Below are 27,438 nucleotides of genomic sequence, written 5' to 3' on the forward strand. Positions count from 1 at the left end.
GAATCCCGGGCGCGGAGGCGGCGGCGGCTCCTCCTCCTCCTCCTCCTCCTTCTCCTCCTCGGACCTCGCGGCACGGCCGAGCGGCCGTGGCTTTCCTCTTCCCTGCGGCGGGCCGCGGCGCGGGCAGGTAGGCGGCCGGCCGCACGGTGGGGGCAGGGGCGGGGCCCGAATCCGCGTGGCCGCCCGCCCCAGGCCCGGCCCCCGGGACCCCGCCGCGCCCGGGAAGCCTCCGCCGCAGCTCCTCCGGGTCCCGCCGCCGGAGCCAGTCCCCGCTCGTCAGGGGCCCGTTGTCGGGCCCGCCGCCTCGCTCGGCTCGCGCCCTCCGCGCTCTCGCTCCCCTCTCGGCGCGCATCGGCCTCTCCCCTGCGGCCTTGGTGACGGCGTGCCACGTCCCTGCTTTACCCCGTGTCCCTTTCTCACATCCCCCCTCTCCCATGAGCCCGCCCCAATCAGACCTTCTCTCCCGTCCCGGTCACCGGCAGCCTGCGCGCCCGCAAGTCCTGCGTCGGCCCCCGCCCTCCTCGCGGGCGGAGGGGAGGCCTCGGGAAGGCTTTCCTCACCTGCTTCCTCTGCCGGCCCGGCTCCCTCCGTCTCTCTTCCAGCGTCCTCCTGCAGGAAGTGCATGTGTCAGGGCCCAGTCCACGGCCTCCCCTCTGCCTCAACGCCTACGGCCAGGGTGAACTCATCTTACCTACGAGGCTATTTTAATCTTCAAACACCTGCCGTGGAGACTGGGCCTACCGTCTTCTCCCCCATCCTGCTGCTTCTGTCCAGGACTGGTGCAGTAGCAGCATCACCGGGCTCCTTATTCCACCTTCCGCAGCACAGTCACTCCTTTTGCACCACAGACTGGCATTGAGACACAAGCCTGGCTTGTCGCTCTTCTGCTCAACAGCCCCCTCCTGTGGCCCCCTATCAGCAGTAAAAGTCGCACCTGACAAAGGCTGGGCTCCCTGTTCTCCTGTCCTCCAGGCCAGGAACTGCCAGAAAGGTTTCCTCCCCGAGTTCTAAGCTTGTGCCCACAGCAATCTAGCACGTTCCTCCCCTGCCTTTTATCCAATTTCTCAGGCTGAAAACCTGAGCTTTGCCCTTGATTTCTGTTTACTTTTCCCACTTCCACACACCTTGCACTGAGGGAGGACAAACAAGATCCCCTCTCCTGTCCTCTCTTGACTCAGCCTTAGCTACCATGTCCTGCCAGAGGCCTGTGGGAAAACCAGCGCTTCCTCCGGCTCTTCTGGTTTTCTTACAGGCTAGGATTTTCCTGTCTCTTTTTACCTGACAAATTAATTCAGCAGTAGGGGCTGTAATAAGGACTTTCTCATCTCGGCCTGAAGGTCTTTTTTGTCTTTTCTTTCTTTCTTAGTTCTTGGTGGTCCCAGGAGGTGGCAGTGTTGCCAGCAGCTCCTGCCTGGTCAGAGAGTCAGAGCCCCCTGAAGCATACCAGAGACTCACTCTAAGGCTCTTTCTGCCCCTCTTGGCAGAGGACACCTGTGTGAGGTGGGAGCTCCCGGGTGCTGACCCCACCTGTGTGGGAAGGGGGCGTCCTCCCTGCGGCGCTGCAGGGCAGCTCTGTCCCTGGATCATGTCTGTGTCCACAGGACCAGTGTTGTCACCCTCATGCTGATGCAAACACATTTTGCTTTTCCAGAATGAGTCTGCAGGTCTTAAATGACGAAAACGTCACCAGTGAAAAAAGTACAGAAAACTGTGATTTCCTGTTTTCACCACCAGAGCTTACCGGAAGAACATCTATTCTTCGCCTGTCACAAAAAGAAAATGTGCCCCCCAAGACCCTGGCCAAAGCTACAAAGGCAAGTGTGAATTCTACCATGTGGGGCTGTCAGGTCGCCCTGGTGACTTCTGAGCTGCGTGGTGCTGCCAGCATGGTTGTGACAACTTGAATGATTAAGCAGGTCCTCTTTCTTCCCCACACCCTACAGGTGACTTTTCAGACACCTCTACGAGACCCACAGACGCACCGGATCTTAAGTCCTAGTATGACAAGCAGACTTGAGACTTCTTTTGCTTTGGATGGCACCATTGGATTAGAAAACTCTCATGAGGTCTGGACACAGAAAGAGAAGTAAGTGTTTGTGCAATTTAATGCCTACAACTTTTCCATCCTTAACACATGTTGCAGGAACATTCTGTCCTGTTCTGTCACCTCTCAGCTGCAGTTCCCCTGATCTCTGAGTTTATGTAGTGTGTGGCCCATTTGCTAGTGGAAAAGCTGACCATCAAATACTTGGAATAAGTTTTAATTTCATACTTGACTTCTTTCCGGTGCCCTCACCAACCTCTTGGGCTTGGCCTTAGTTTCTCTGACTTGATGAAAAGTCCCTATCCCGTCTCCAGGGAAGGATGAGCTGCAGTTTCATTTCTCTCTCACTTCGCATTCATCCAGCTCTTGCGCTCTCAGCATCTGTACATGGGGAGATCAGAGAGACCAGTCAGAATCCGTGTGGTAGGGGTTCGTGGGGTGCTAGGTATGGGCTGGGCCCTGTGGTCGCTGGCCGACCCAATGATGAGCGGCAGGCTGTGCCACGCTTTCCTGTCTTTGCCTGGAGAGGGGTCCCTGCAGGCAGCTCTTCATCTGCAGCCGAACTAACCTGTCCAGGAGCCTAGAGACACACCTGCCACCAGAATGGGGAGGGCCTCACTGACACCGCTTCACGCTCGTTTTTGCTAACTTAGATATTTAGAGCTTTTCTTTTTAAACAGATTTCAAATATGCAGAGAAAACCATAAGGGACAAAATATCACTGATGTGCCCTTTACTTAATTTAAGTAAAATGTCGTCTGTAAATATGGGGACATTTCCTGGGTCCTCTGGGCCATGTACCCACCTCTCCCCTGTGGAAGCACCTCTGATCTGAGTCTGCTGCTCTTGCCGTACATCCCTGCTAATTTTCAATTTCATTTTTGTACTTTCCTTTTTGAGATTTGGCCAAGTGACATTAGAATGAGTTAATATTTTTCTTTTACAACAATCCCAAGAAGAAAGGAGAAAAGTTAGTTACCTTTGGGCTGTCATGGGTCTGACCTGCTTCTCAGGCCAGGAAGGGTCTTGCCTCTGCCCTGTCCCTCCAGGGCCTCCCCACAGCCAGCCATGCCGCAGAAGGTGCAGAGGAGCCAGGAGAGGCCCAGCGTTGTGGCCCAGAGAGGCTCAAGTATGGTGTCCCTGCCATGTGACAGTTCATCTCCTTCCTGGAATTCAACTGCATACTGGGGACAAGTGTGATGCCTGAGTAGCAGTCTTTCTCAAGCTCATTGTTCAGTGGGGACTAGGGAGTGGCCGGCTGGGTGCTGACTCTGCCAGTGCACATCCTGAGTGTGGCTGAGTTGGCATCCTGGGAGGTCATCACCACCCCAGGTATCAGCTGTGTGGGGGGAGAGCAGTCTGATTAGCTTCTTACCCCCATTTCTTCATTCTAACATTTTCAAAGCTGAAGAACAGAAGAGTAGGGTGCTGAGTGTGGGGTTCCCTCAGCTGAGGTCAGATAACTGCCTAGAAGTGGCAGCTCACACCCTCCTACGGTTTTGGTTCTGATCCCTAGTCCTACCATCCAACCTCCAAGTTGTCCCAACAAGCCTTTCTGTCTGTCAGCGGCGCATCTGCTACCCTGGGTTGTTAGAGGTGAGGTGCTACAGGGATGGCGGTCTCCTAGGAAAATGTTGTCTGCACCTGTGGCAGCTGGCTGTGGCCACATGCCAGGGAGGAGCTGCTATGGCCACTTGGGCCCTGCTCCATCTAGAAGCAGCATTCTTGACCTCAGCCTGCCATGTCTCCATTGAAAAGCTTGACCCTCATGTGCTCTGACTGTCCCTGACCACATAGCTGCTGGTCCCCGCCTTAGAGGGGAGAGTAGGTTAGCAAAGAAAATTTGGATGGCTGGTTTGTCATGTCTCTGCTCCGTCAGAGCCTGTGTGTCCCCAGGTGGCTGCCAGCACTGATCTGTGGATGTGTACTTAGCTGAAATTTAAGTGAAAGCATAGGGTTGCTTGAACATTCTTGTATTCTGTCTTTAGCTAATGTTTTCACGTGGGCTAAGATGTATGTTCTTCCCCTGGTATATGGGGAATAATGGTCCAGGACCCCCCGCAGATACTAAATCCCAGGGTGCTCAAGTCCCTTAGTCACCCTTCTTGTGCGTGGGGTCTGCATCTGTAGATTCAAACCAGCCATGGGTGGAAGCCATGACCCTCTGGATATGGAAGGCCGGCTGTAATTGAAAAGCCAGTAGGTTCCTTGGTGTTGTAATTTAGGATCTTTAAGATGAAGAGCAGTTCTCTGGTAACAGCAGAGACACAAAACGGAAATGAAGGCTGTAGTACCTACAGGCCCTAGGGCACACAGCACCTGGAGGCCACCTATGGAGGTGGGGCTCGCAGGCAGGGGTAGGGGGAGTGAGGCTGCTGGCAGGTATGTGTTGGGGGACAGGGTGTGGGTCACTTTAAGCTTGTTGGCAAAATGCCTGAGTGATCCATCTGAAGGAAATAGCAGGAAAGCTGGGAGCCCGGGAGAGATGCCTGTAGGTTTTTGTCTTTGGCTGCCAGCTTGGGCCATTAGGGTGTGGTGTTGTAACGCCCAGACAGCAGTCTTTGCTGTGTCGTCCTGTTACAGTCGATCCAGGATGCCTGGGCCTTTGACGTCATGCTTAGTGACAGGCACCGTGTGAACAATGGAGACGGTAAAAGCTTCTGGAGAAGTCTGGGTCGGGCACCTACTAGGACATTTGATGAGCACGGTTAAACAGACCAGCAATGTGGAGACACCCATTGTGACCTGAAATCCCATGTGCAGCCCTCCACCCCATTGTGCAGGGTCAGTGGGGCCTGTCAGGCAGGTTGTACCCAGCTGCCCCATAGGGAGGTGGGCACCAAGGGCAGTTGACTAAGGCAGATGTCTGGAATGACATCATTGAGGAACTGAGGGGGGCACATTGTAGACTTAGAAACTGTGTCAAGGGTGACTGAGCCCTGCTTCTGGTGGGGGAAAGTTAGACTTATATTTAAAATGGGTGCCGAGGCACCATGAGGTCATAAGAACTTATGTCACCTAGTGTTAACAAAATCTGTTTCTAAAAGGCAGCAGTTCACCAAGGAAGTAGACACCAAAACCACCAACGGGATTCTCCAGAAACAAGCAGTGGCTGATGCCTACCCTCCTCTAGTGGACTCAAACCCAGCCTTTGATGAGGGAAGCTCCGGTGAGCCTGGCACGGCCCCCCTGGCCGACCTGGCTTCCTCAAGTCCTCCCCAGAGCCCAGGAAGTCCTGAAAACCAAGCGGCGCCTCCAGGGCAAATGTCTGGAAGCCCTGAGCAAGCCTTGGGGGAAGACATGAGCTCTTATTCTTTAGGTAAAATTATGACATCTACCTCGAAGGTTCTAGAAGACCCTCCCCGGCTAGCGTCCCAACACAAAGTGGAGATTCCTCACAGAGCCACAGGGGAAAGCTCACACGAGGGGGCTTCTGCTTCCTCAGCCATGGCCACTTCACCTCTTGGCGTGAGCCCTGAAGGACCATGTGGAGTAGTGCCCCAGGCAGACCTGCCTGGTGAGGCCCTGGGCACCCCTGTGCCAGCAGACAGTGCCCAGTCAATTCCATGTGCACACACCTCTGGCCCACTGAAGGCTGGTGGGTCCATGTCCCCAAGTCCTCAGAAAGAAGATGGTGTTGGCCATATGGCTGATTTCTCAAGGGCCAAGCCTGTAAGGCTAGAATTTGGCTTCTCTGATGATACCACCAGCAGAGGAGTGCCCCCACCCAGGAGACTGGGAGAGGGACTGGAGGGCAGGCAGGAGCAAACCTGCGAAGAGGCAGAAGGAGGTGGGAGCAAAGCCGGAGATGAGTGCCCCATACCTGCTCCCCAAGGCTCTTACCACCTGGACTGGGATAAGCTGGATGACCCAAATTTCAACCCGTTTGGAGGTGGCTCCAAGCTGGACAGCAGAGAGGCCCAATCCTCGGAAAGCCCCAAGACCAGGCCAGCGGGGCCTGCAGCCGGACAGCTGAGTGCTGGGCCTGCGGCTGCTGAGAACTCACCACTAAGCCAGTAAGTGTGGGGGTGGCAGGGGTGCTGCTCCGTGGTGTGCAGGGTTGAGGGCCCAAGTCCAGAAATGCCACTGAGATGCCAGGTACACTCCCCCTGAGAGGAGGAGCCTCAGGGAAAAACGGGCCTCAGGTCAGTCCCCAATGCTGAGACCACAGAGGGTGCTCAGGAGTCAGTTGCCTTAGCTGCTGTGCGATAGCGAGCTTCAGGTTTGAAGAAGGATGGGTTGATCACAGGCTGCCACTCAGTGAAAAACAGGACATGGCAGGTGCCCTAGCAGGCGCCAACTCCACCCACGTCCCCTCCAGGGGCAGACGTGTCCTGAATTGGGAGCTGTAATTCCAGCAGCCACACATAGCCTGTCACCACTCAGGGCAGTTTCCTCCGGTCACTTGCACACACCTAGTGTGAGCACCTTGTGCTGCTGCTTTTGGCCATAGTGTTCCACCATTAAGAGACACGTGGCCAGTGCGCAACCTGGGGTGTCTCCAGTGGAACCTCCCAGGGCTGGCCTGGCAGAGTCTGCTGCCTCCTGACTGTTCCTAGGCCACGTCCTGAGTGAGAACTGCTCGGCCAGGGGAGTCCTCACCATCCCTTCCCAGCCTCCTACCTGCCCAAAACCTTTTGCTAGTTGCACAGTAAAAAGGATGAGCATGTCCTTGTGGTTTCCCTTCTGTTGAGTTGCTCAGAGCTCCTTCGTCTGCTTCTCCCTGAACCACAATCAAAGTGGTTCCATGCTGGGTGAGGTTGGTAAGGACGGCTTTGCGGTGGGTCACTTGGCTTAGCCCAGTGTATCTGGTGCTTGCTAATTGAGTGTTCACATGACAAGTGCAACAAGGCTCAGTGTAGGAGTAGGGGACATGGGGCGGGGGGCACAGGCCTCTGCTGACTCTCTCTCTCCAGGCAGCCATGTTCAGCCTCAGTGGGTGACACACCTGTGGTACAGATGGCAGCCGAGACCCCGAGAGCAGCAGTCAAGGTACAGGGTGCTTTGTGCACATGTGTGTGGCCCTATGCTGTCCACTGTTAACATGTTACATAGAAAAGGAACAGGGCAGAGGGAAGCTACCAACAATCTTGTGATGGGGTGGGATGCTCTGCTGCCCTCCCCCCAACCCATAGGCTTATTTGACAAGACCATGGGTTAGGCAGAGGCCCCCTCACCCCGGATCTTTGGCTGCATGAGGTGACTCTGACCCTCCCTCTAGGAGGGACCCCTGAATTCTTTAGGCACACCACTCCCCACAAGCTCTCCAGGCAGTGAGCTGACTGCCCCACCTGCCAAGCCGGTGTCTCCCCCATCTCAGCAGGGTCCAGAGCCTGCCTTGGAGCTGAAGGAGGAGACGTTCAGAGACCCGGCTGAGGGTACGTTGCGCAGAACCTGAAATGGCCCATGAGCACTTGTGTGTGGAGACTGATCTGCCTGTGTCGTGGGCCATTGTGTGTTTCACAGGCCATTCTGTTCCCTGATTTCAAATGATTCACATGCTAGGGCAGAGCGTGGTACTGACAACACCAAGTCAAGGGTTAAGATCCCCTTACCCGTCATCTTTTAAGAAAAAGAAAAGTTGAGAGTTTGCAGTAGAACAGAGCTGATACCTTTAATATAAAGGACCTTCAGAAATGGAAATCGTCGACTCACTTGGAAAATTAGGCAAAAGATGTGAGCAAGGCAGTGCCCAGACAAGGCACACACACACAGTGAGCAACCAGGCACCAGGAGAAACGCTGGAACAAAACCCTGTAGTGCAGGGAGAGGTTTAAACCTCCAACACCAGGCTGCAGTTAAATGCAGTACATTTGTGAGGTTGGAAGTTGGAGTCATTATGCTAAAGTGCATTCAGTGAGAGCTTATGATTGAATTGGTTTGAAGGATAAAAAAACTCGGTAAGATCTCAGTTTTGGTTGCTTAAAAACCCGCAGTCATCGAGAAGATGAAGTAGAATGTAGGGTTTATCTTTGGCAGCATGATCACGGGTCCTCACCACACAGCGATAAGCTCAGCCAGGGCAGGCTGGTCACCGCTAGGTGGGACCCTGGGAATCACCCAACATGGCCTTCTGTGACTGGCATCTTCCACCAAGCATGTTTCCAAGGCTCGCCCACATTGTAGCTGGTGTCAGTGTGCTTCTTTCCTTGCTGTGGCTGAACGGCGTTCACCTATTGTCCATCCATCCATTCGTAGATGGACACGGGTTCTTTCCTTCTGAGCTGTGGTAAATAATGCTGCTCTGAACATTCACATTCAGGTTTTTGTGTGGACATATGTTTTCATTTCTCTTGGGTATATACCTAGAAATGGAATTACTGGGTCACAGTAGCTATATGCTTAACTTTTTGAGGACCTGCCAGACTGTTTTCCAAAACAGCTGCACCATTTTACATTCCCACCAGCAGTGCAGCAGTGCTCCAGTCCCCACATCCTCGCCAGTAGTTTTTATCATCTGTCTAGTTGATCCGAGCCATCCTAGTGGGTATGCAACGGTGTCGTGGGTATGAAATGTGGTTTTGATTTGCATTTCCCGGATAGTTAATGAACATCTTTTGAGCATCTTTTCATAAGCTTGTTGGCCATCTGTATGTCTTCTTTGGAGAAATGTCTATTCAAGTCCTTTGCCCATTTTCTGAATTGGATTGGTTATCTTTTTTATTGCTGAGTTATAACAGAGAAGTCCCTTTCCAGATGTGATTTGAAAATACTGTCTTTTCACCACCTTGATGGTGACATTTCAGACAAAATAACTTTTAAATTTTAAATAAATTTTAAACTGATGTCCAGTTTATCTATTTTTTTCATTTTCGTTGCTTGTGATTTTGGTGTTATATCTAAGAAACCGTTGCCCAATTCAAGAAAACCTATGTTTTCTTCTAAGAGTATTGTAGTTTTAGGACTTTGATACATATTGAGTTAGTTTTTGTATATGGTGTGAGGCACCCTTAGCTTTTTTTAATCAAAGGTTATATTATTAGGAATTTAAAGATTTTACCAGGGTAGTCGCTTTTTTTGTTTGTTTTTTATTTGTTTGTTTTGGTGAGTGGTTGGTATGGGGATCTGAACCCGTGAACTTGGTGTTATAAGGCTGTGCCTCGTAACCAACTGAGCTAACTGGCCAGCTAGGATAGTTTTAAACAGTAACTGTCAACCAGGACATTTTTGGTTGTCACCCCTGGGGAGTGCTGCAGGGACAGCACTCCACACCTGCCACAGACAGGACACCCCCGCCACAGAGAATGGTCAGGCCCCGAGTGTCAGTAGTGTTGAGGTGAGAAGTCCTGCTGTAAGGCAAAGGACCTGCAGCGCAGGTCCAGGGTGGGTGGTAGAGAGGAAGCGCCACTCCCTGCACACGGCCTGGGGGCTCCCTCCGAGGCAGGCAAGGAAGCTGCTGGCTGGGAACGCTCCCTCCATTTATTTCACCGAAGGACCCTGGTTCTACCCTGTTGACCTCATTGTGGCTGTCAGGGCCCCGGGTGTGGGGAGCAGTGACGGTGGCAGTGACGGGCTCCCTCTCAGTTCTAGGCATGGGGGCCGAGGTGGATTATCTGGAGCAGTTTGGAACTTCCTCGGTAGGTACTGGGCCCTTTTCGGCAGCCTCACCTGAAGCCTGTGTCCCAACAATACCCCTGTGCTGCTCTCACACCTCAACACCTAAAACCCGTGGTGCCCACATCTCCCCCAACTGCAGAGAGGCCCAAATTTAGTAACTGGTCACGTCTGAGTCTCTCTCTACGGCCCCCATTTCTTGTGGTTTCTGGTTTAATTGGTATCTTGTGGTCACAGTAGAGGCCTAACCCAGGTGCTCAGCCCAAGATGAACCTGGAAATGCTGAGCCACTGGGAACGTGGTGTCTCAGGCAGTGGTATGGGTGTGTGATCTCCTGGAGCCAGTGTGCAGATCACCCCACAGCTCCAGGGGCTGTCATGTGTGGGGACAACAGTGAAACCTGTTGACTTCTCTGTCCTCCTCTCAGTTTAAGGAGTCGGCCTTGAGGAAGCAGTCCTTATATCTTAAATTTGACCCCCTCCTGAAAGACAGCCCTCACAGACCAGTGCACATGGCTACGGAGACAAACAGGTACGCCTTTCTCTATCTGTGAAGCTTTTAGTGCCAGCCGGGGAGACGGCTGGCTCTTTCGAGGGGCACCATTTGATTAGAGACTTCTAGACTGAGGGAAGATGATCTGAATGAGAAAAGTCCTGGTAGTAAGTGCACATGATGCAGTGACCCTAAAGCCAATCTCGACCAACCCTCCGATCAGAGGATCCTGTCTTGCTAGTTATGGATGCCATTCTAGGTGGATTAAAGACCTAAACATTATAAAGAAAAAGTAGATCAGCAAACTATGACCTATGGGCCAAATGGGGCCCACTGTTTTTTTTTTTTATAAATAAAGTTTTATTGGCACACAGTCCATTCCTTTACAAATCGTCTGGTGATTTCCACATTGTGACAGAGGCTGTGTGTGACCTCAAACCCTTGAAATGGTTATTGTCTGGCCGTTTGTGGAAGACATGGGCTGGCTCCTGCCCTGGAAGAAAAGGAGCACATTTACGTAATTTTGAGGAGAATGGCATGAAACTCATGAAGCCAGGGAGGAAAAGAGTTTGCTGCACCTAACTGTAAAAACAAAGCCTCTGCGCTGTGCGCAGCCCACAAATACACAGCAGCTGGCTCTGCTCAGCCTACAGCGGGCAGTGAAGGTTGGGCTGTGCTTGCTGGGACAGGCGAGCGGCCCTCAGGATGGGTGGGGAGGGTGGGGTTGGGGGCAGTGGAGGGACCAGGCTTGCTGGGTGTGGTTCTGCATTGTCTGCTATGAACCTTGCTTTATTGGTTTTAAACCGAAAAACAAGCTGGGTTAGGACTGTACACATCTGTCCTTTACGTCTTGCTCAACACTGAGAGGGTGTGTGGTGACCATGGGTCCTGTGTTTGGTCTCAGCGTGCACCACGTGGACAGGCCTTCCTCAGGAAACCCACTGGAGGCCAAGCTTGTGGACCTTGATTTCTTTGGAGCTCTGGATGTTCCTGTAAGTGCACCAACCCCTTTGGAGCAATCTTTGTGGTCCAAAGAGATGCCTGCTGTCTTAGACCTGTGTTTTATATTCCTGGGGGTCTGAAGCCTTCAGGTCAGTTGGTGGGGGTGGGGGCCACCAGCTGATCTATGACAAATGGGGGGCTTGTCACGGGTCCCTCATCCCGCTATCTCCACTGCAGAGGAGCTGGGCCAGGTGTGGCCCTGGTGGTTAACCTATCTTCTGCCACCCCTGCAGGTGCCAGGCCCACCTTTGTGTGTCTTTGAGCCTGGGGGTCCACCTTTGCCTGCTGGGCCCATCATAGACCTGCTGCAGTACAGCCAGAAGGACCTGGACGCGGCGGTAAGTGCAGGGTCAGCGGCTTCTCTGTAAAACTTTGGCTGTTCTGGGGATTGGCCAAGAGATGGGCACAGATGGCTCTGAGCGCAGGGCCTGGGGGCTGGCAGCCGGCATTGAGTCGAGGTAGAGTCACAGGCCTCGATCATGCATACCCCAACCCTTCAGCTTGGGCCTACTGCCCAAGGAGCTGAGAATTGTGGGTTTCCACTCAGCCTCTGAGCAGGCAGGAGCATCTCATGGCACCTAGAGTGTCCCTGCTGCCATAGACCTGAGCATGGCCCCTTTTCTGTCCCCTGCCACCCCTCACCAGACCACATGAGTCTCCAGAAGGGTTGAAAGGCTCTGTGTTCACCTTCCGCAGATGCAGGACCCTGGCCAGTGCTTCCCTCCACCCTCCTTGGACACTTTGAGGCTTCAGCCTGTTTTAGCTCTTGATTCTAAATTGCGTCTCAGAGCCCAAGAACAGCTGAGGGCCGTGGCTACAGGCACTGCTCTGAGCAGCACATCTGCCTGGCTGGCCCCAGGCAGGTGGGGGCGGTGGCCCCAGAGGGCAAGTGGCAGGGCTGGAACTCAGGCCCCCACATCTGCTCTGGTTGCCTATAGTGACCCCTGGTGGTGTACTCTTGGAGTCCTGCTGCACACACCCTGACCCGGACACACCCAGCCTGCCTGTGGGCATGGACATCCCTCACAGTCCCCTGTCCTGTCTCAGAGCCCATCTGAGGAACCCAGAGCTGGCCCAGGAGCCCACAATGTCTGGCCTTCAAGTCTGGCATCATCTCTATCACAAGACCCCCTCCCATCTGTAGGCTGCTCTCCCAGCTGCCCCCTCAACGGGGACCTGGGGCTGGTGGCCTCTGCACGGCACTTGGAACCCTGTACCCACCTGCTCACAAAGTCCCCTGGAGTTGTGTTAGGGGAGCCCACTGGGGCTCTGGCAGGTAGACTCACCAGGGGAGAGCACTTGCTGGATGCCTCCTGGGTTCCAGCAAGCAGGTTGCCCAGGCGAGTATGGCCTGATGGGGCTCCTGGGGCCCCCCTGCTAGCCCCATGTGGTCCCATGACTCAGTGACATCACTCCCGAGACCTCAGCGTGGAGGTGCGCAGACCCCTGTGGGGAGGGGCACATGCCACAGGAGGTGCGAGCCGTGGTCTCAGCTGCCCGCTTGGTGTGTGTCTGCAGGTGGAGGCGGCACAGAAGGAGAACATGGAGCTGAAGAGCAGGTGTGAGGAGCTCCACGTGAGGAACCTGGAGCTGGGGTGAGTCTCGTGGCCACACACCAGCGCTGCCCTACCTCCGCCCAGCCACGGGAGGCCACAGACGCTTATCTGCTCTCCTCCCGCAGGAAGATCATGGACAGGTTTGAGGAGATCGTGTACCAGGCGATGGGTGAGTGCCCGGGGTGCACGTGCCTCCACCAGGTGGCAGCTGCTCCCTGCCCCCATCCCTGTGTGGTGTCCCTGGCCTGTGGGCACTCGGTGTGGCTAGGTCAGCCCAACCTCCTGAGATCCCACTCCCTGTCTGCATCCCCTCCCAGTGAGGCTGTTGGGCCCCAAAATTCTTTAGACCCTACACTGGCAGCCAGGGCCATGGCAGAGGACAGATGCTGTCTGTCTGACCCACCATGTGCTGACCCCGCCAGGTGGCTGTGTCTAGCAGTGGCCTCTGTGGGTGTCAGGCGGAAACACCAGGCCTCACCTCGGGCATGGACTTGGGCTCCTGGTGACGTCCCCGTGGGGACCTGCCTTGGGTCCAGTGTTGGCTGGGGCAGGTGCTTTCCTGGCCCCTCTCATCTTTCCAAGAGCATTAGAGCCACACAACAGCCTCTCATAGGGTGTTCAGTGCCACCCCTCTCCTCGGGGACCTCTGCTGCTGTGTGCTGGGTTCCAGGCCCAGGGGCTCACTGTCCACCCTTCTGTACCCCTGCGGAGCTAATGTGGAAGGCACACCTGTTTTCTTGGCCCTGGAATACCACAGCAAAAAGGGGGGCTTGCCACTTTGCCAGACCATCTGACCAGGGGCCACGCCCGCTGCTGCCACCTGCCTCTCCTCCTGCCCCCCTGTTCGCCTCCCCCACTTTCCTGACTGTTCCTGGCCCTGTGCCTGGATTGTTCCTCTAAGCCCGAGTGCTTACTTGTCTCTTCTCAAGAGGAGGCTAAGAAGCAGAAGGAACTTGGCAAAGCCGAAATCCAGAAGATTCTAAAAGAAAAAGAGCAACTTACTGCAGACCTGAACTCCATGGAAAAGTCCTTCTCTGACCTCTTCAAGCGGTTTGAGAAGCAGAAGGAGGTGATTGAAGGCTACCGCAAGGTGCGTCCCTTCTGCCCTCCTGTTCTCGCCTCGGGGGTTTATAGTCCGAGCTGATGAAGCCATATGCCACTCTCTCTGCACCTTGGTCCCTGCCGAGCCTTCTCTGGCTCCAGGACAAGGGGCGTCCCGTGAACAAGCCGGGCTGCTGGTGGGGACAGGAGGATGAGTGAGCAGGGAGACCAGGTGGCCCAGGTCAGGGCGGGAGGTACAGCCATGCTTGTCTGCTTGAGAACCTGCCCTTCAGAGCGGGGCTGGGCTGCTGCAGCGTCTGAGTCCTCCGCCTGTGTGAAGGATGATACGGCGGTGGTCAGAGGACTGTGAGAGGCAGGCAGAGCAGGGCTGAGGGGGTCTTGGGAAGGAAGGACAAGTCTGGGCTGCCAGACCGCATTGGTCCTGACAGGGTGGGGGCGCGGGGCACATGTGTCCATGTGGGGAGGCCTGAAGGAAGGACAGGGCTACCCAGGGGTCCTCCCAGGCACAGGCCACTGTGCCCGTTCTGCAGTGCCAGTCCAGCGCCTCTGCTGGGAAAGGCAGACATGGTGCTCACTGGAAGGAGAGAAGTCTGAAGGACCATCCATCCTCCAGGGCAGGCCTGGATGGTGCCCACGCGGCTGTAAGAGGTTTCTGCTCACAGAAGCAGTACTCGGAGTTGTGGTATCCCACACCTCCCATCGAAGCACTGGACCTAAAATATGCCCCTCAAAGTTTTGGAAGAAGGGCCAACTGCCCACTGCAGAGGGTGCAGCTGGAAGGGGGGCCTGTCGCTGTCCCTGTGGGGGTGGGGGACTCAGGCGGGCATTCTGGAGTCTGGTGGAACCAGCACCAGCAGCTTTTACGCCTACTGGCTGAGCCTCACATCTTGTCAGTCCTGATGTTGGGTGGATGGCCAGTGGCCAGTCCCCCGTGGCCTGGCAGAAGCAGGCCTAAGCATCCCACGGAAGAACACATCTTAGATCTTCAGCTACTGCCACACATAGCATTGCCAGTGACGTCTGGCACAGGATGACCAGGTGGAGGAGTCAGGGACACAAGTGAAAGTCACAGACAGTCAACGAAAACAGACCCACTGCAGCTCCAGGTACCAGCGTCAACAGAAACAGGAGGCAGAGGAAGGCACCTCCCGGGTCTGTCACAGGCAGCAGGTGGACAGAGGCCCAGGCCCACCCCAAGCTGGTCCTCCTGTGGGGAGCATTCCCACAAGCTGTTCCGGCCGGGAGGGGCAGGACTCGTGGACAGTGCTGATGGCTCGGGCACTTCCTGACCTTTCCTCAGGCCACGCTGTGGTCTGAGGCACTGCACCTGACCCGCTCCTGGCCTCCCTTGGGCTGGCCTGCGCTGCGGCTCCCCGTTTGCCTCCACGCCGTCTCTCACAGGGGCTTCTGTGCACACCTAATCCCATCTTGGAGGGCCCAACTCAGATTCTGGAGTAACCATCTTGTGTTCAAAGGAGTAGTGTTTCAGTAGAGACCTTGATGCTAGAAAAGGACCACATGGAAATCTGAACTGAGAAACACAGTTACTAAAGTTAGAAATCAGCGGATGCAGTTCAGTGCAGCTGCCGTGAAGGTTGCAGGGAGGTGGCGGGCACGTGAGAGCCAGTGTGCAGACCACAGGCCCCAGAGCAGGGCACTGCCGCAGCAGGGAGGCTGGGGAGCCAGCTGCCTCACCTGGAGACAGGTAGTCAGGGACTTTTCACAATCTAAAGACTCAAGGCCACAGGTTTAGCAGGAGGCAGGAACCTCAGCAGAGCATGGTTTTTAAAGCACCGAGGAAATCAGTCTAAGTGCTTTGTGGGTGGGGGAGGGGAAGGCGAGAGGCCACGGGACGGTGGGGTCGGTGTTCTTGGAAGACGGGGTGCGAGGCTGGGGGGTCCTGTGGGAAGAGGGCAGGGTGGGAGGAATGAGGATTGGGGGTCTACTCTGGGGAGGCCACTCAGGGCCAGGAGCATGGGGTGAAACTGCCGAGCTCCAGCGCCTCCTAGCCACACAGCCCTCAGTGGTTGGCTTGTAGCTGGGTGAGGTGCCCGCAAAGGGCTGTGGGGAGTGGGGCCATGTATAGCTGTCAGGGCCTTGTCCAGATGCCAGGTGGTCACTTCTCACGGGGGTGGGCTGTTGAGTCCAGCAGAGCCTGGTGCCTGCATGTGTGTCTGCTGAGGCTGAGGGTGTGGTGAGAGGCGCCGCAGCCATGAGAGCAGGGGTTAGGCCCGGCGTCCCAGAGGGTGGGGGTCCACAGGCTGCCCGGAGCCTCAGAGGGGTGGGCTGGGAATGTGTGCGGAATGGCTTTTTCCAGGAGGGAAACCAGAAGTGCTCTTTTACTGCCACGTCCCAGAGGGCCCCACAGTCTGCCGTCTCCACTGACCCTGGGGGTCCCCAGACACCAAACTGGAGGGTCTTAAACCAAACAGTGCTGTTAACAGTTAATGTCTGCTCGTTGCTAAGAACGAGGAGTCGCTGAAGAAGTGCGTGGAGGACTACATGACGAGGATTGAGAAGGAGGGCCAGAGGTACCGCGCGCTGAAGGCCCACGCGGAAGAGAAGCTCGAGCTGTGAGTGCAGGGTGAGGGGTGCGGGCAGCAGGCAGGGGGATCCCCCAGGAAGGAGGGGCTCGGCCTCTGCCCGCTGCCCTCTGCCCTTCCAGGGCAAATGAGGAGATCGCCCAGGTCCGGAGCAAGGCCCAGGCGGAGGTCCTGGCCTTCCAGGCAAGCCTGAGGAGGGAGCAGATGCGGATCCACTCACTGGAGAAGACCGTGGAGCAGAAGGTGGGCATGGGGACCCCTGGGCCTGCTGCTCCCGCCCCTGAGCATGGTGCAGAAACCCAGCGATTTGTCTTTTCTCTTCAGACTAAGGAAAATGACGAACTGACCCGGATCTGTGATGACCTCATCTCCAAGATGGGGAAGATCTGATGGGAAGCTGGTAGCTGGCACTCCCTCTGGTCTGTCCGTCTGATTCTGTCTTAGTTTTCATGTTCTTTCTTATGTCTTAACCTCATTTTTAAAATTAGATTATTTTTGAATAAAGACTAAATAAAGTTTGCCATTAAATTCTGATACTAGTCTGGCCTGGATTAAAGGGTTCCCAACTCTACCCAAGGCTAGACTGACCTGCCAACCCTGCTGCCTCGTCCCTGCCCCACCCCTGATGAGAGCCCTGGGGTTCAGGTTGGCCACATGATCTGGGGTGGGGGATTGCCGCTCTGCCTCAGGACCACAGATCGGAATCCAGATGGGCCCGAGTTCTCATGTAATAAAACCAAAAACGACCAATAGCCGAGGTGTAACGGGGGCTCACTTGCCAGCCTGGCAGGCCTGCAGCGCTCCCTAGGTGCGGGCAGGGGCCACTGTGGGCAGGATTCGTTAGCACCTACCGCCAGTGGTCTCGAGATCATCCTTGGTAATGCAGCGGGCCTCACCTATCGAGGGGCTTAAGAGCAAAACTGTTTTCCCTGAGGAAAGAGACTATCAATGGCAGCTCCTGCGTGAGTTTCTAGCCTGCGGCTGCTCTGCAAACCCCAACAAAGCATCACCATCGTGGGAGCCAGTCCCTGGAGGTGGGTCAGAGACAAAACTACTGGCCGTCCTCTGCTGAATCCTGGCTGATACTGGCAGACATTTGTAACTGTCCACAGAAGCTCAGTGTCTCTAGAGCAAAGCCTTGTAGAAAGAAGTAATGTCTTAAAGTGGGGGTGTCTGAGTCAACAGACCCTCCCCAAGTGGGTGTGGGGGCTGCATCTTCAGTGTCCCCAGGCCGGGCATGTGGCAGTGCTGCTCCACAGGAGGGACTGGGGTACATGCTGACATGGACTGGGTGCTGACCACATGGCACAGTGGGTGGAGCTGGGAAGCCCCAGGAGCCCTTCTGAGCCAGCTGACCCGTCCTTGCCAGGCTGTGCTGCTGGGCACAACCACGTCCTCGTCCTCGAGACGCAAGCAGACAGAAGCGCACCAGGTGCTCATGCTCAGGCCTGCAGAGGAAACTTGAATGCAGCAGCATTTTCTTTCATCGATAGGCTGTGGGGGCCCCCACAGAGGGAGGGGCCCTGGCGAGGTCCCACCAATCTGGGTGCCTCCACGCCTCTCAAGTGGGGGCTGCAGTCCCAGGACCTGCCTTGTGTGCAGCCAGCGCCCCAGGATGATGAGCCTAGATGCCGCCAGGGGTCGCTGCTGGCCACAGGCCAAGGCTCAGGGACGGATCAGGCGGATGACGCCCTTGAGGGGAGGGGCTGGGGTGCCAAGAAGCCCGATGGGCCTCCCAGGAGGCTGAGGAGAGGGTAAGAAGGCTTCAGAGGGTGCGTTCAGGAGCCCAGCCGCTGGGCAGACCTACCGTGTGACTCCAGGAGGCCAGAAGGGTGTCCACGGCCCCACCAGAGGGAGGGCCAGTTTGTCCTTAGCCTGGTACAAAAAGCCTAGGTGGGCTGCTACAGAAATTGCTGGGCACAGGGACCCAGCCAGCCTCAGTGGAGGTCGGGGGCCACTGCGTGCCCCAGGCCTCAGGCCTCTCCCTTTCCCATGGCTCCCTCGGCTCCAGCCCCATCATCTCCTTAGATCCCTGCAGATCCTGACTGGCCTCCCAGGACCATCCCATGCCCCGCCCCTGTACAGGGACCCCCGTCCCACACCTGATCTGGACAGAAATGGGGTACAGTGCCACCCTGGAGGAGCTTAAGAACTGAGGGACCTCTGAGAGCCTGCCGAGGCCCACTCCACAGACAAGAAACAGTGACCATTGCTGGGGAGAGTCCAGGCCGGGCACAGGTGTGGGCCGCACCTCTCCCGCCTGGGGTAAGGTGGATGGGGGATCCACGGGGGCCGAGATGGATGAGAGGTTGGGGGGACCTCTAGCCTCCGGAGCTCACCAGCTGCCCTGTGGCTCGGATTGCAGACAGGCCACGCCGTACCTCCTCAGAATCCCCACCTGCCCACAGGCGCGTCCAGCCAGTGTGCAGGGTGGCCACGTGGCTGCAGGACTCCCACCTTTTTGCAGGGTCAGGGTCTGCTCTGAAGAGGCCTCGAAAGACAGAACACTGGTTGCCTGGGCCTCTTCCTCACCCAGTTCTGCCCGCCTGACCTCTCCCATCCCCTCCAAGAGCTGCTCCAGGCCCTGCCCCCTGCTGGGGCCTCTCTGAGCCTAGCCAGGCGTCTGCCTAGAGAAGGCCACACTGGACGTGTTGAGGCAGCCGGCCTGGCCTGGGGCCACGCCGAGGACACCGGCCACCGGGCAGCATCCTGGGCTGGGAGCCTCTCCCAGGACAAAGGGGCCTTGTGCAGCTGAATGGGTGTTTATCCTGGAGGCTAAGTTAACTCAGGCTGCAAAGCCAGGCGGGGTCCTGGGCACTGGCCTTCTGCGGGTAAACATGACCCGAGCTGGGCACACAGCAGCGGGCCTGGGCTTGCGCAGCCTTGTGTCCCCTGCACATCTACGCAGCCAGCGCCTCGTGGGCCTCCTGCCAGGGTGGGAGATACAGGGAAATAGGAAGCCGCTCAGAGGACCACCCGCAGGCCTCATCGCTGAGCGGGAGGGAGCAGGAATTATCACTGAGGCAGCAGCGGCCATGGCCCCCCACCTTCCCAGCGCATGGAAGTGAGGGTCACAGAAGACCCCCTGTGGTATGTGGGCCATTGGTTGGGGGCCTGGCCTACCAAAGCCCGCAGCCTGCAGTGGAACCCCACTGTTATGAAGTTAACGTGTCCCCTAAAATCCATGTGTTGAAGCCCAAACCTCCAATATGACGGTACATGGAGGAGGGCCCTTGGGAGATTAGGTTTAGATAAGGTCATGGCAGGAGCCTGGTGGGGTCAGTGCACTCACAAGAAGGGGAAGAGAGCAGAGCTCACTGTCTGCCACGTGAGGACACAAAGGCGGCCATCTGCACGCCGGGAGGAGCCCCCACACACACCCCACGGGGGTACCCGGTCTCGGACTTCCAGCCTCCAGGCTGTGAGATGCAGGCGTGCTGTCTGCGCCCCTCGTCTGTGGTCCTTTGTCATGGTAGCCTGAGCTAATAAGACCCCACCATCAGATGGGCTGCCTGGTCCGCAGCCCACCCACTGCCCACCCGCCCGCCCTGCTTCGAGCAGCCGCCATCCACATCCCGAGCCGGGACCCTGGGGCTCCAGCCCCACATGGAGAGCACCATGCCCATGCCACCCTCTGAGGGTCCATGTGGGACCACCCTGGAGTGGAGACCCCAGCTGCCTCTTGGGCTGGTCAAGGCCCTTTCATCAGGGGTGGACGCTGGGTCTCCAAGGGCTCAGTCCCCCACAGTTCCTCCATCTGGCTTCCCTCCTTGGGGCTGCCAGCCACACAACTGGACTGGATAGGGATGGGGCAGAGTCCCCATGGGCACAGAGCAGGATGGGGGTGCAGTGAGGCTGCCCAGAACGACCCTCCCTAGGCTGGGCACCCCCTGTGAGAAGGACCCGTGGGTGGTATTGGTACCATGTGACCTGGACACTGAAGCCAGGCTCTCTGCTACCTCTCACCTGACCTTCGGGCTGCCCTGGGTGGGCTGAACCCTTGTCCCTTGTCCCTGTTGGGAGGTCCAAGTAGGCAGAGGCCACAGGAGGCCACCCCAGAATGACCGGTCCTGCTCCCGCAGCCACCAGGATTGGATGAGGCCAAAGAAGAGGTTTCTTTTTCTTTTTTTTTTTGAAGATGACCGGTAAGGGGGTCTCAACCCTTGTCCTGGTGTTGTCAGCACCACACTCAGCCAGTGAGCGAACCGGCCATCCCTATATGGGATCTGAACCCATGGCCTTGGTGTTATCAGCACCGCACTCTCCCAAGTGAGCCACGGGCTGGCCCCAAAAGAAGAGGTTTCTGCCTGAGCCGAGGCCTTCGCTGGGAGTGTGCTCAGGGGCAGGGGTGCATGTGTTGGGCTGTGCCTGCGGGGTGGGACCTGCCCGGGTGTGGACGGGCAAATATGCCCTGGCACGGGCTCCCTGCGGCCTCCACTCCCTGGGCCCCATGCTCCTCCAGCACCTGGAGCTCCCCAGACACCATACTCCCTGGACCCTGTGCTCCCCGGAACCCACACTCCCCCAGCACCCAGCACTTCCTGGACCTGCACCCCCAGGACCGCACTCCCTTGACTGCTGTGGCTGTGCCCTAGACATTGGGCCTTGCAGCCTGCAGGGGGCGCCCTTGGGCCAGCCTGAGCCCCTCCTGCAGACCATGCTGGGCCATCTCTAGACCTGGCTATCCCTGCAGCCCCTGAGCCCACTGTCCAGGACCCACGCCCCAGGGCACTGAGGGGCCACCTGGCTGACATGCCCTCCACATCAGGCCCTGACCAGCTGGCAAGGGTTCAGGCCCCACGGCAGCCTTACCTTGTCTGTTTTGCAGACCCTCACACGCTTACCAAGATCCCACAAAGCGCATGGACAGAGCGCCAGGCCCACACGTTGGGGGCCAGTCGCCCCAGGCACCATCACTGCTGAGGGTCTGGGCCAGCCTAGTGGCTGGGGCTGCAGAACAGGACCCGTGAGGGATGTGGACGCCGCATCCCTGAGGCCAGCCAGATTCCAGTAATTCCCATCCTCCCTGCAGGGCTTGCTGGGTCACCCCCACCACTGCAACTCTGCAGGAGCCAGATGACTCGCAGTGTTCCAGGAATGAACGGACAACTGAGTGAATGAGTGAATTAGGGTAGCCGGGAGCCCCACCCCCACGGCCCACCTCTGCTTCCACTCAGGCCCCGCCCTCCAGGCCAGCAGGAGTGGGGGGACTGGTCCTGCTGACAGCCCTGCCTGGACATTGTCCCTCCGTCCTGCATCCCCTTCATCCCACACTGTCTGTCCACCCCTCGCCAGCCCTCAAACCCCTGGCTCCTATGGCTGCACCATGGGCCTGGGCTCACGGGGTGTTCCAGAGCCCACTCTACAGGGGGAAATGGAGACGGGGCGAGGGGACACGTGTTTATTTTTTGGCTGCTGGCTGGTATGGGGATCTGAAACCCTGACCTGGGTATTATAACATTGTAACCAACTGAGCCAATCAGCCAGCCTCCAGCTTGTAGCTTTCTTTTGTTTGGAAAGGGACACTCAGCCCAGGGGCTCCAGACTCTCAGAGAAAGGGCTGCAGTGTGGGGTGGGGTGGCCGTGCACTGCTGTCTGCCGCTGCCAGAGGATCTGTCAGGAGCTGTGGGGGTCCCTGCCTGGGGAGCTGTGCTGGCGGGAGCCATAGTGTGGGCAGAATCCCAAGGGGGGTTGCAGTGCAGGGGGCCCCTCCACACAGTGCCCTGCTGGGGGAGCACAGTGGGGGGCTTCCTGAGGCCCTCCCAGGAGGTGGGGGGCTGGGGCAAAGGACTGAGGTTACAGCGAGCTGGGGGGCGTCCTTCTTTCTGTGCCTTCTCTCTGGTGTGGCCAGCCTGGCGGGTGATTCCAGGGCGGAGGCCAGTGCTGGACAGTCCCTGGGTCAGAACCGTTAGTGTCCCACAAGGCCTGGCAGCAAAGGGGTGTCTGGTGACCTGGGACTGCTGGCCCCTGCCCTAACCCTCCTCCCCATACCCCAAACCCTGGCCCAGCCCAGCTACAGAGGCCACACCCAGCCCCCTCCCAGAGCCCAGGGCTGCGTGTCCTGGCAGCAAGGCTGACTCTAGGAGGCAGGGGTGCCCTTGCCAGACAGCCCGAGGCTGGGGTGGGGCAGGGGCCAGGCACTCTGGGTAGATTCCCCCCAGTCCCTCCCCAGCCCTGGACCCGTGTCCCCATCAGTAATGAGAGGGCAGGACCCTGAGACATTAAGATCTCTTCACACACTTGGTCATTCTTTCATTCACATGTCAAATGTGTACTGAGTGCCTTCTCTGTTCCAGGCACTGTTCCAGGCCCTGAGGCTATGGCCAGGACACAGTGGTCCTGTCCCTGCCCTCTGCAGCCCATCTTATCTGCAGGTGGGGGTGGAGGGAACAAACAAGATGTCAGCAGGTGACAGTGAAGTGTTGGGGACAGACGGTGGGGAGGAAAGGGCGTGGGCACCTCGGAGGACGGGCCCTGCACGTGCCCCTCTGTGGTCAGAGGCTCCTGCTGCTCTCTGCACAGCACCCACTGTACTCACCCCACACACCCATGGGCACTCACCCACCTCTGAGATGCTCCTGGGTTGGGGCACTCATTCCCTACCCCTGCCAGCCAGGGGATGCTCCAGGGTCAGAGCTGCAGGGGGTCACAGGAAAGGTCTTTCCCCCACCCAGGGAGGGGGCTGGCCCCTGCCCCCTAGCAAGGCCCAACATGCCCACTGGGTGCATGCAGCCCCCATCTCCTAGGCAACCCGGGCACTGGGCAGGCCCAAGGTGGGGTAGTGGGGGTGTCTCTTGCACACAGGCCACACTGGGTAGGCCTTGAGGAATCAGAAACACATGGCCAGGCGGTCCAGCATCCCCGCACCCAGCCCCCGGGCAGCTCACTCACAGAGCCGTGCCAAGGTGGGACCAGACGGCAGGGACCCGTAGGCCTTTCTGCCCCTCCTGCCTGTCCGTGCCCAGGACACACCATCTGGTCTTTGTCCCTCCATCTCCTGCCGGGCTTGCTTGCTGGATGGCACTGAGTCTCCTGCCTCTGCACGCAACCTTTCCAGGTTACGAGGTGCCCTCCAAGGCTGCTCCTCAGGCCAAGTGGCCCCCCACCCCCGGGCCACCATGTGTGACTCCTCCTGTGCACGCTACAAACAGCCTCCAACTCCCTCTGCCTACGTCCTTGGGGCTCAGGCACCCTTGTCAACCCCACAGACCACAGGGACTCCTCTTCGTGCAGGACACTACTGTGGGACAGCCTGGCATGGGTGGGGCTGGAAGCTTCTGGGAGGAGGGGACTTCTGAGCTGGGCCCTAGAAGGGCATCGCAGGGCCGGCCTGTGGCTCACTCGGGAGAGTGCGGTGCTGATAACACCAAGGCCACGGGTTCGGATCCTATATAGGGATGGCCGGTTTGCTCACTGGGTGAGCGTGGTGCTGACAACACCAAGTCAAGGGTTAAGATCCCCTTACCGGTCATCTTTTAAAAAAAAAAAAAAAAAAAAAAAAATAGAAGGGCATCGCCGGGCTGGGGCCTCTCTCCTAGGGGAGGCTCCGAATGCCAGTCATTGCTCAACCATCCCAACCTGACCCCTCAGCTGCCAAGGGGGTCCCCCATGTTTCCCTGGGAGGCCCCACCCGGCCTGAGGGCCGCCCAAGCCAGGCGGGCTGGGGCCAGATCCGCGCCTGCCCCGACGTGCCCACCGCGCTGCTCGCTTCCCTCGGCGAGCGCGCCCCGTGCGCCAGGTGCTGGCTGGTCTTCCAGGAACATGAGCTCACTTCACCCCACGGGCAGGGCTGGTCCGGGCGGTACCCCACCCCACAGGCGGCGGGACTTGCCCGAGGTCATGCGGCCATCTCCACAGCTCCCCACCCTGCCCCAGGTCATCCACCCAGCTGCTTCCGGGAACACCGCTGGACAGTGGCACCCCAGCCAGGTCCTGATCGGGGAGCTGAGGATGGCCAGGCAGGGTCCGCAGAGCGGCTGGGCCGGCACAGCGGGCTCCAGCTCAGTGCACCACAGAATGCAGAGATCAGACGCCAGCTGTGCCAGGCAGGGGATGCCAGGGGCCAGACCTTCTGTGATCAGAATCGCTGGGAGTGGGGCCCCGCTTGGCCACCCAGGCCCCAGCAAGGCCACCCCGGGTCCAGGCTAGAGGGTGGGCTCCATGAAAGTGGGCAGTTATGGTTATTGTTGCTGACACATTTTGCCTAAGCTCTGGGCTGGGGCGACCTGTCTTCGAGCCAAGCAGGAAGCGCTGGGGGCTCTCCCTACGGGCTGCTGGCCAGGCCTTCTCGGTGTTTCTGGGAACCCCCCTCCCCACACGCCCAGAAAGCAGGAATGTACCCTCGCCCTGAGCCCAGGCTTGTCTGGCCCCAGGTGCCCCACCAGGCCCAGCATGCCGTGCCCCCTCCTCCGGCTGGGAACAGCTGGGTGAGGCAGGAGCTGCCTGGACCAGGACAGGCTTCCTGGAGGAGGTGCTGGGGCCTCGCAGGACACCAGATCCAGGGCTGCAGGGGGCTGGTGGATGAAGACTCTGACAGGGGCTTCTCTCGGGCAGTGCAGAGGCAGATGCGGCTCTGGGACCCACCTTCTCACTGAAGTCCCCAAAGTCGAACCCCAAAACTCAGACTCCCAACTTCCACCTGCAAGAGGGAACATTCAGTCCCTAAGACCAGCAGTATGTGCAGATGACAGCCACCACCACCACAATGACGATAGCCTGTGAGGCCAAACCCTCCTGCGTGTCACACCAGGCCTGTGCCCCTTGACTGGACGCAGGGAGGAGCCTCCACCTCTGCCTCCAGCACAGCCGAACAGGACCTGTGCCCACCACCTGCTGAGCCCTGCCTGCTGATGTCGGCCAGGTCCTCACCTGCTGGAGCCTGGGGGGCCCTTGGAGGACAGCAGGGCTCAAGAGCCTCTCCCTAAAAAAGCTCCCATAGCTCTTCCCAGCACTTCCTGCTCGTGAACCCAAGGGCTCCTCCCAGCAGCCTGAGGCAGGCACCTCCCCACTTTCAGGGCCTGGAGACAGAGACTCGGGGACGGTCCCACAGCCGGGACTTGAACGTCAAGAATCTGGGGAGGGGAAGGTCAGTGTGTCAGATACAGCCCAAAGGCACTCAAACCTGGGTGGGCACCCATGTGTAGACCTCAGGGAGGGCAGCCTGGGGTGAGGACAAACCCAGGGACCACGCGGGAGGAGCTCGGACAGCACATGGCAGGTGCATGAGCACAGCAGGAGCTCGGCCAGGCTCACGGTAGGTGCTCAGCCGGGAATATGAGGTGCTCGGCCGGGCACACAGTAGGCACTCAGCCAGGAATATGAGGTGCTCGGCCAGGCACACAGTAGGCACTCAGCCAGGAATATGAGGTGCTCGGCCAGGCACACAGTAGGCACTCAGCCAGGAATATGAGGTGCTCGGCCAGGCACACAGTAGGAGCTCGGCCAGGCTCACGGTAGGCCATCAGCCGGGAATATGAGGTGCTCGGCCGGGCACACAGTAGGCACTCAGCCAGGAATATGAGGTGCTCGGCCGGGCACACAGTAGGCACTCAGCCAGGAATATGAGGTGCTCGGCCAGGCACACAGTAGGCACTCAGCCAGGAATATGAGGTGCTCGGCCGGGCACACAGTAGGAGCTCAGCCGGGCTCACGGTAGGCGCTCAGCCGGGAATATGAGGTGCTTGGCTGGGCACACAGTAGGAGCTCGGCCAGGAATATGAGGTGCTCGGCCGGGCTCACGGTAGGCACTCAGCCAGGAATATGAGGTGCTCGGCTGGGCACACAGTAGGAGCTCAGCAGGAGCCACCATTTCCCCATGACCGGGCAGGCACCCGTCCGAGGTCCCCCTGAACCCCAAACCAGCCCTGGGCCTGCACACTCCTTGGGGGCCAGGGTGACCCTCCGCTGGATCTCACAGCTCCATCCCTTGCCAGAGCCATATAGGGGAGAGGTACCCCAATCCTGCCTTGGAGGAGGCATCAGTCAGGGGGGCTTCCTGGCGGAGGTGAGGCCTGGAGGGTAAAGAGCCAGGAGACGAATGGCCCTGGCAAAGAGGAGGGGCAAGACAAAGCTCAGGGTGTCACTGCCTGCTAGGTGGGTGTCCCCAACCCCGGGGCCCCGGGAACCAGGAGAAGGCAGGCTCCTGGTCAGGATCAGCCCCGCCGCCTCTGTGGCTGCTCTGGGCATGAATCCTTGCCTCCCTGCCCCAGGTGAGCAGGATCGCTCAGGATGAGGGGACAGTGGGCACATAAAGCCCTCGGGCACTTGCCCCTCCCCTCTGCCGGAGGGCCACGGAGGCCTCCCTGCCGAGTGCACTAACGGGGGCCACGAAGGCGGCCTGGACTGGGGTCAGATGCACTCCAAGTCTGCGTGCCCCTGATGGCCGACGTCAGCACGATCCGATTTCATAACCAGCCTGGATTCTGCCCCAGCCGAGGAAGGAACATAAAACCCAATATATTTTAATTATATCTTTGAGGGCCATCAGCACAATAGCTTCCAGATGGGGGCCCCATGGACGGCCGTGCTACCCGCTGGGCCCAGGGTGGGGTGGGGAGGAGCACAGATCACGGCCCACTCCGGGCCGGCAGTGGCCCCGTGGCACAGGGCTCACCGCCAGCGTCTGCCGAGGAGTTGGTGCCAGACCAGAATGGCTGTTATTGGTCATGCTTTCCATTTTACAGGTGGGGAAACTGAGGCTCAGGAGAACAAGCTTGGAGGAGCTAACCTGTCTGGGCAGCACAGCCGGAAGCAGAAAGGTTGATGCCCTGATCCGGAGGCCCTCCCAGGCAGGGAGATCTCTGGGGTGGACTGGCCCGAACCCCAGAACAGGGGCCAGCTGGAACCCAGTGTGTCACAGATGTGGGCCGCACCCCAGGCCTGGTGGGGGAAAGGGGTTTTGACCTGCCCATGCTTGCCTGGACCACACTGCCCAAGAAGCGCCATCCCCAACAGGACAGACCAGCCACCAACCTGCTGTGCCCCTGGGGAGCACTGGACACAGACACCTCTGGCTGTGGAATGACAACTCCATCCTGGCCCCAGGCAGGTGGGGACAGGTCCCCGAAGCCTTTGTGGCGCAGGCTGCTGAGTGGGACCCGGAACTAGATGGGCCTCCCACCCCCCTCAGCCCCCTGCAGGTGGGGAAAGTGTCTGGAGAGCCAGGAGCCTTCTCGTCCGGAGAGAG

General features: G+C 58.2%; 1 protein-coding gene across 1 annotated transcript; it reads left to right on the top strand.

Annotated features, from left to right (window-relative positions):
- Positions 1-1,422: 1,422 nt before the first annotated feature.
- Positions 1,423-16,787, top strand: TACC3 (transforming acidic coiled-coil containing protein 3). Its single transcript, XM_063108247.1, has 16 exons — positions 1,423-1,500; positions 1,652-1,814; positions 1,944-2,086; positions 5,092-6,060; positions 6,961-7,036; positions 7,266-7,422; positions 9,569-9,621; positions 10,026-10,129; positions 10,995-11,082; positions 11,326-11,430; positions 12,611-12,687; positions 12,774-12,817; positions 13,578-13,738; positions 16,177-16,283; positions 16,376-16,496; positions 16,578-16,787. The coding sequence occupies exons 2-16, from the start codon at positions 1,653-1,655 to the stop codon at positions 16,641-16,643; spliced, it is 2,433 nt and encodes an 810-aa protein (XP_062964317.1). The 5' UTR covers positions 1,423-1,500; position 1,652; the 3' UTR covers positions 16,644-16,787.
- Positions 16,788-27,438: the final 10,651 nt, after the last annotated feature.

This window comes from Cynocephalus volans, chromosome 9 (genome assembly GCF_027409185.1).
Source record: "Cynocephalus volans isolate mCynVol1 chromosome 9, mCynVol1.pri, whole genome shotgun sequence".
Lineage (NCBI taxonomy): Eukaryota > Metazoa > Chordata > Mammalia > Dermoptera > Cynocephalidae > Cynocephalus > Cynocephalus volans.

Bases quoted from the DNA above. Each gene is read 5' to 3' on its own strand.
- TACC3 (XM_063108247.1), top strand. From the start codon at position 1,653: ATGAGTCTGCAGGTCTTAAATGACGAAAACGTCACCAGTGAAAAAAGT. The intron at 1,815-1,943 runs GCAAGTGTGAAT...CACACCCTACAG, and splicing joins CCCTGGCCAAAGCTACAAAG to GTGACTTTTCAGACACCTCT. The intron at 11,431-12,610 runs GTAAGTGCAGGG...GTGTGTCTGCAG, and splicing joins AGAAGGACCTGGACGCGGCG to GTGGAGGCGGCACAGAAGGA.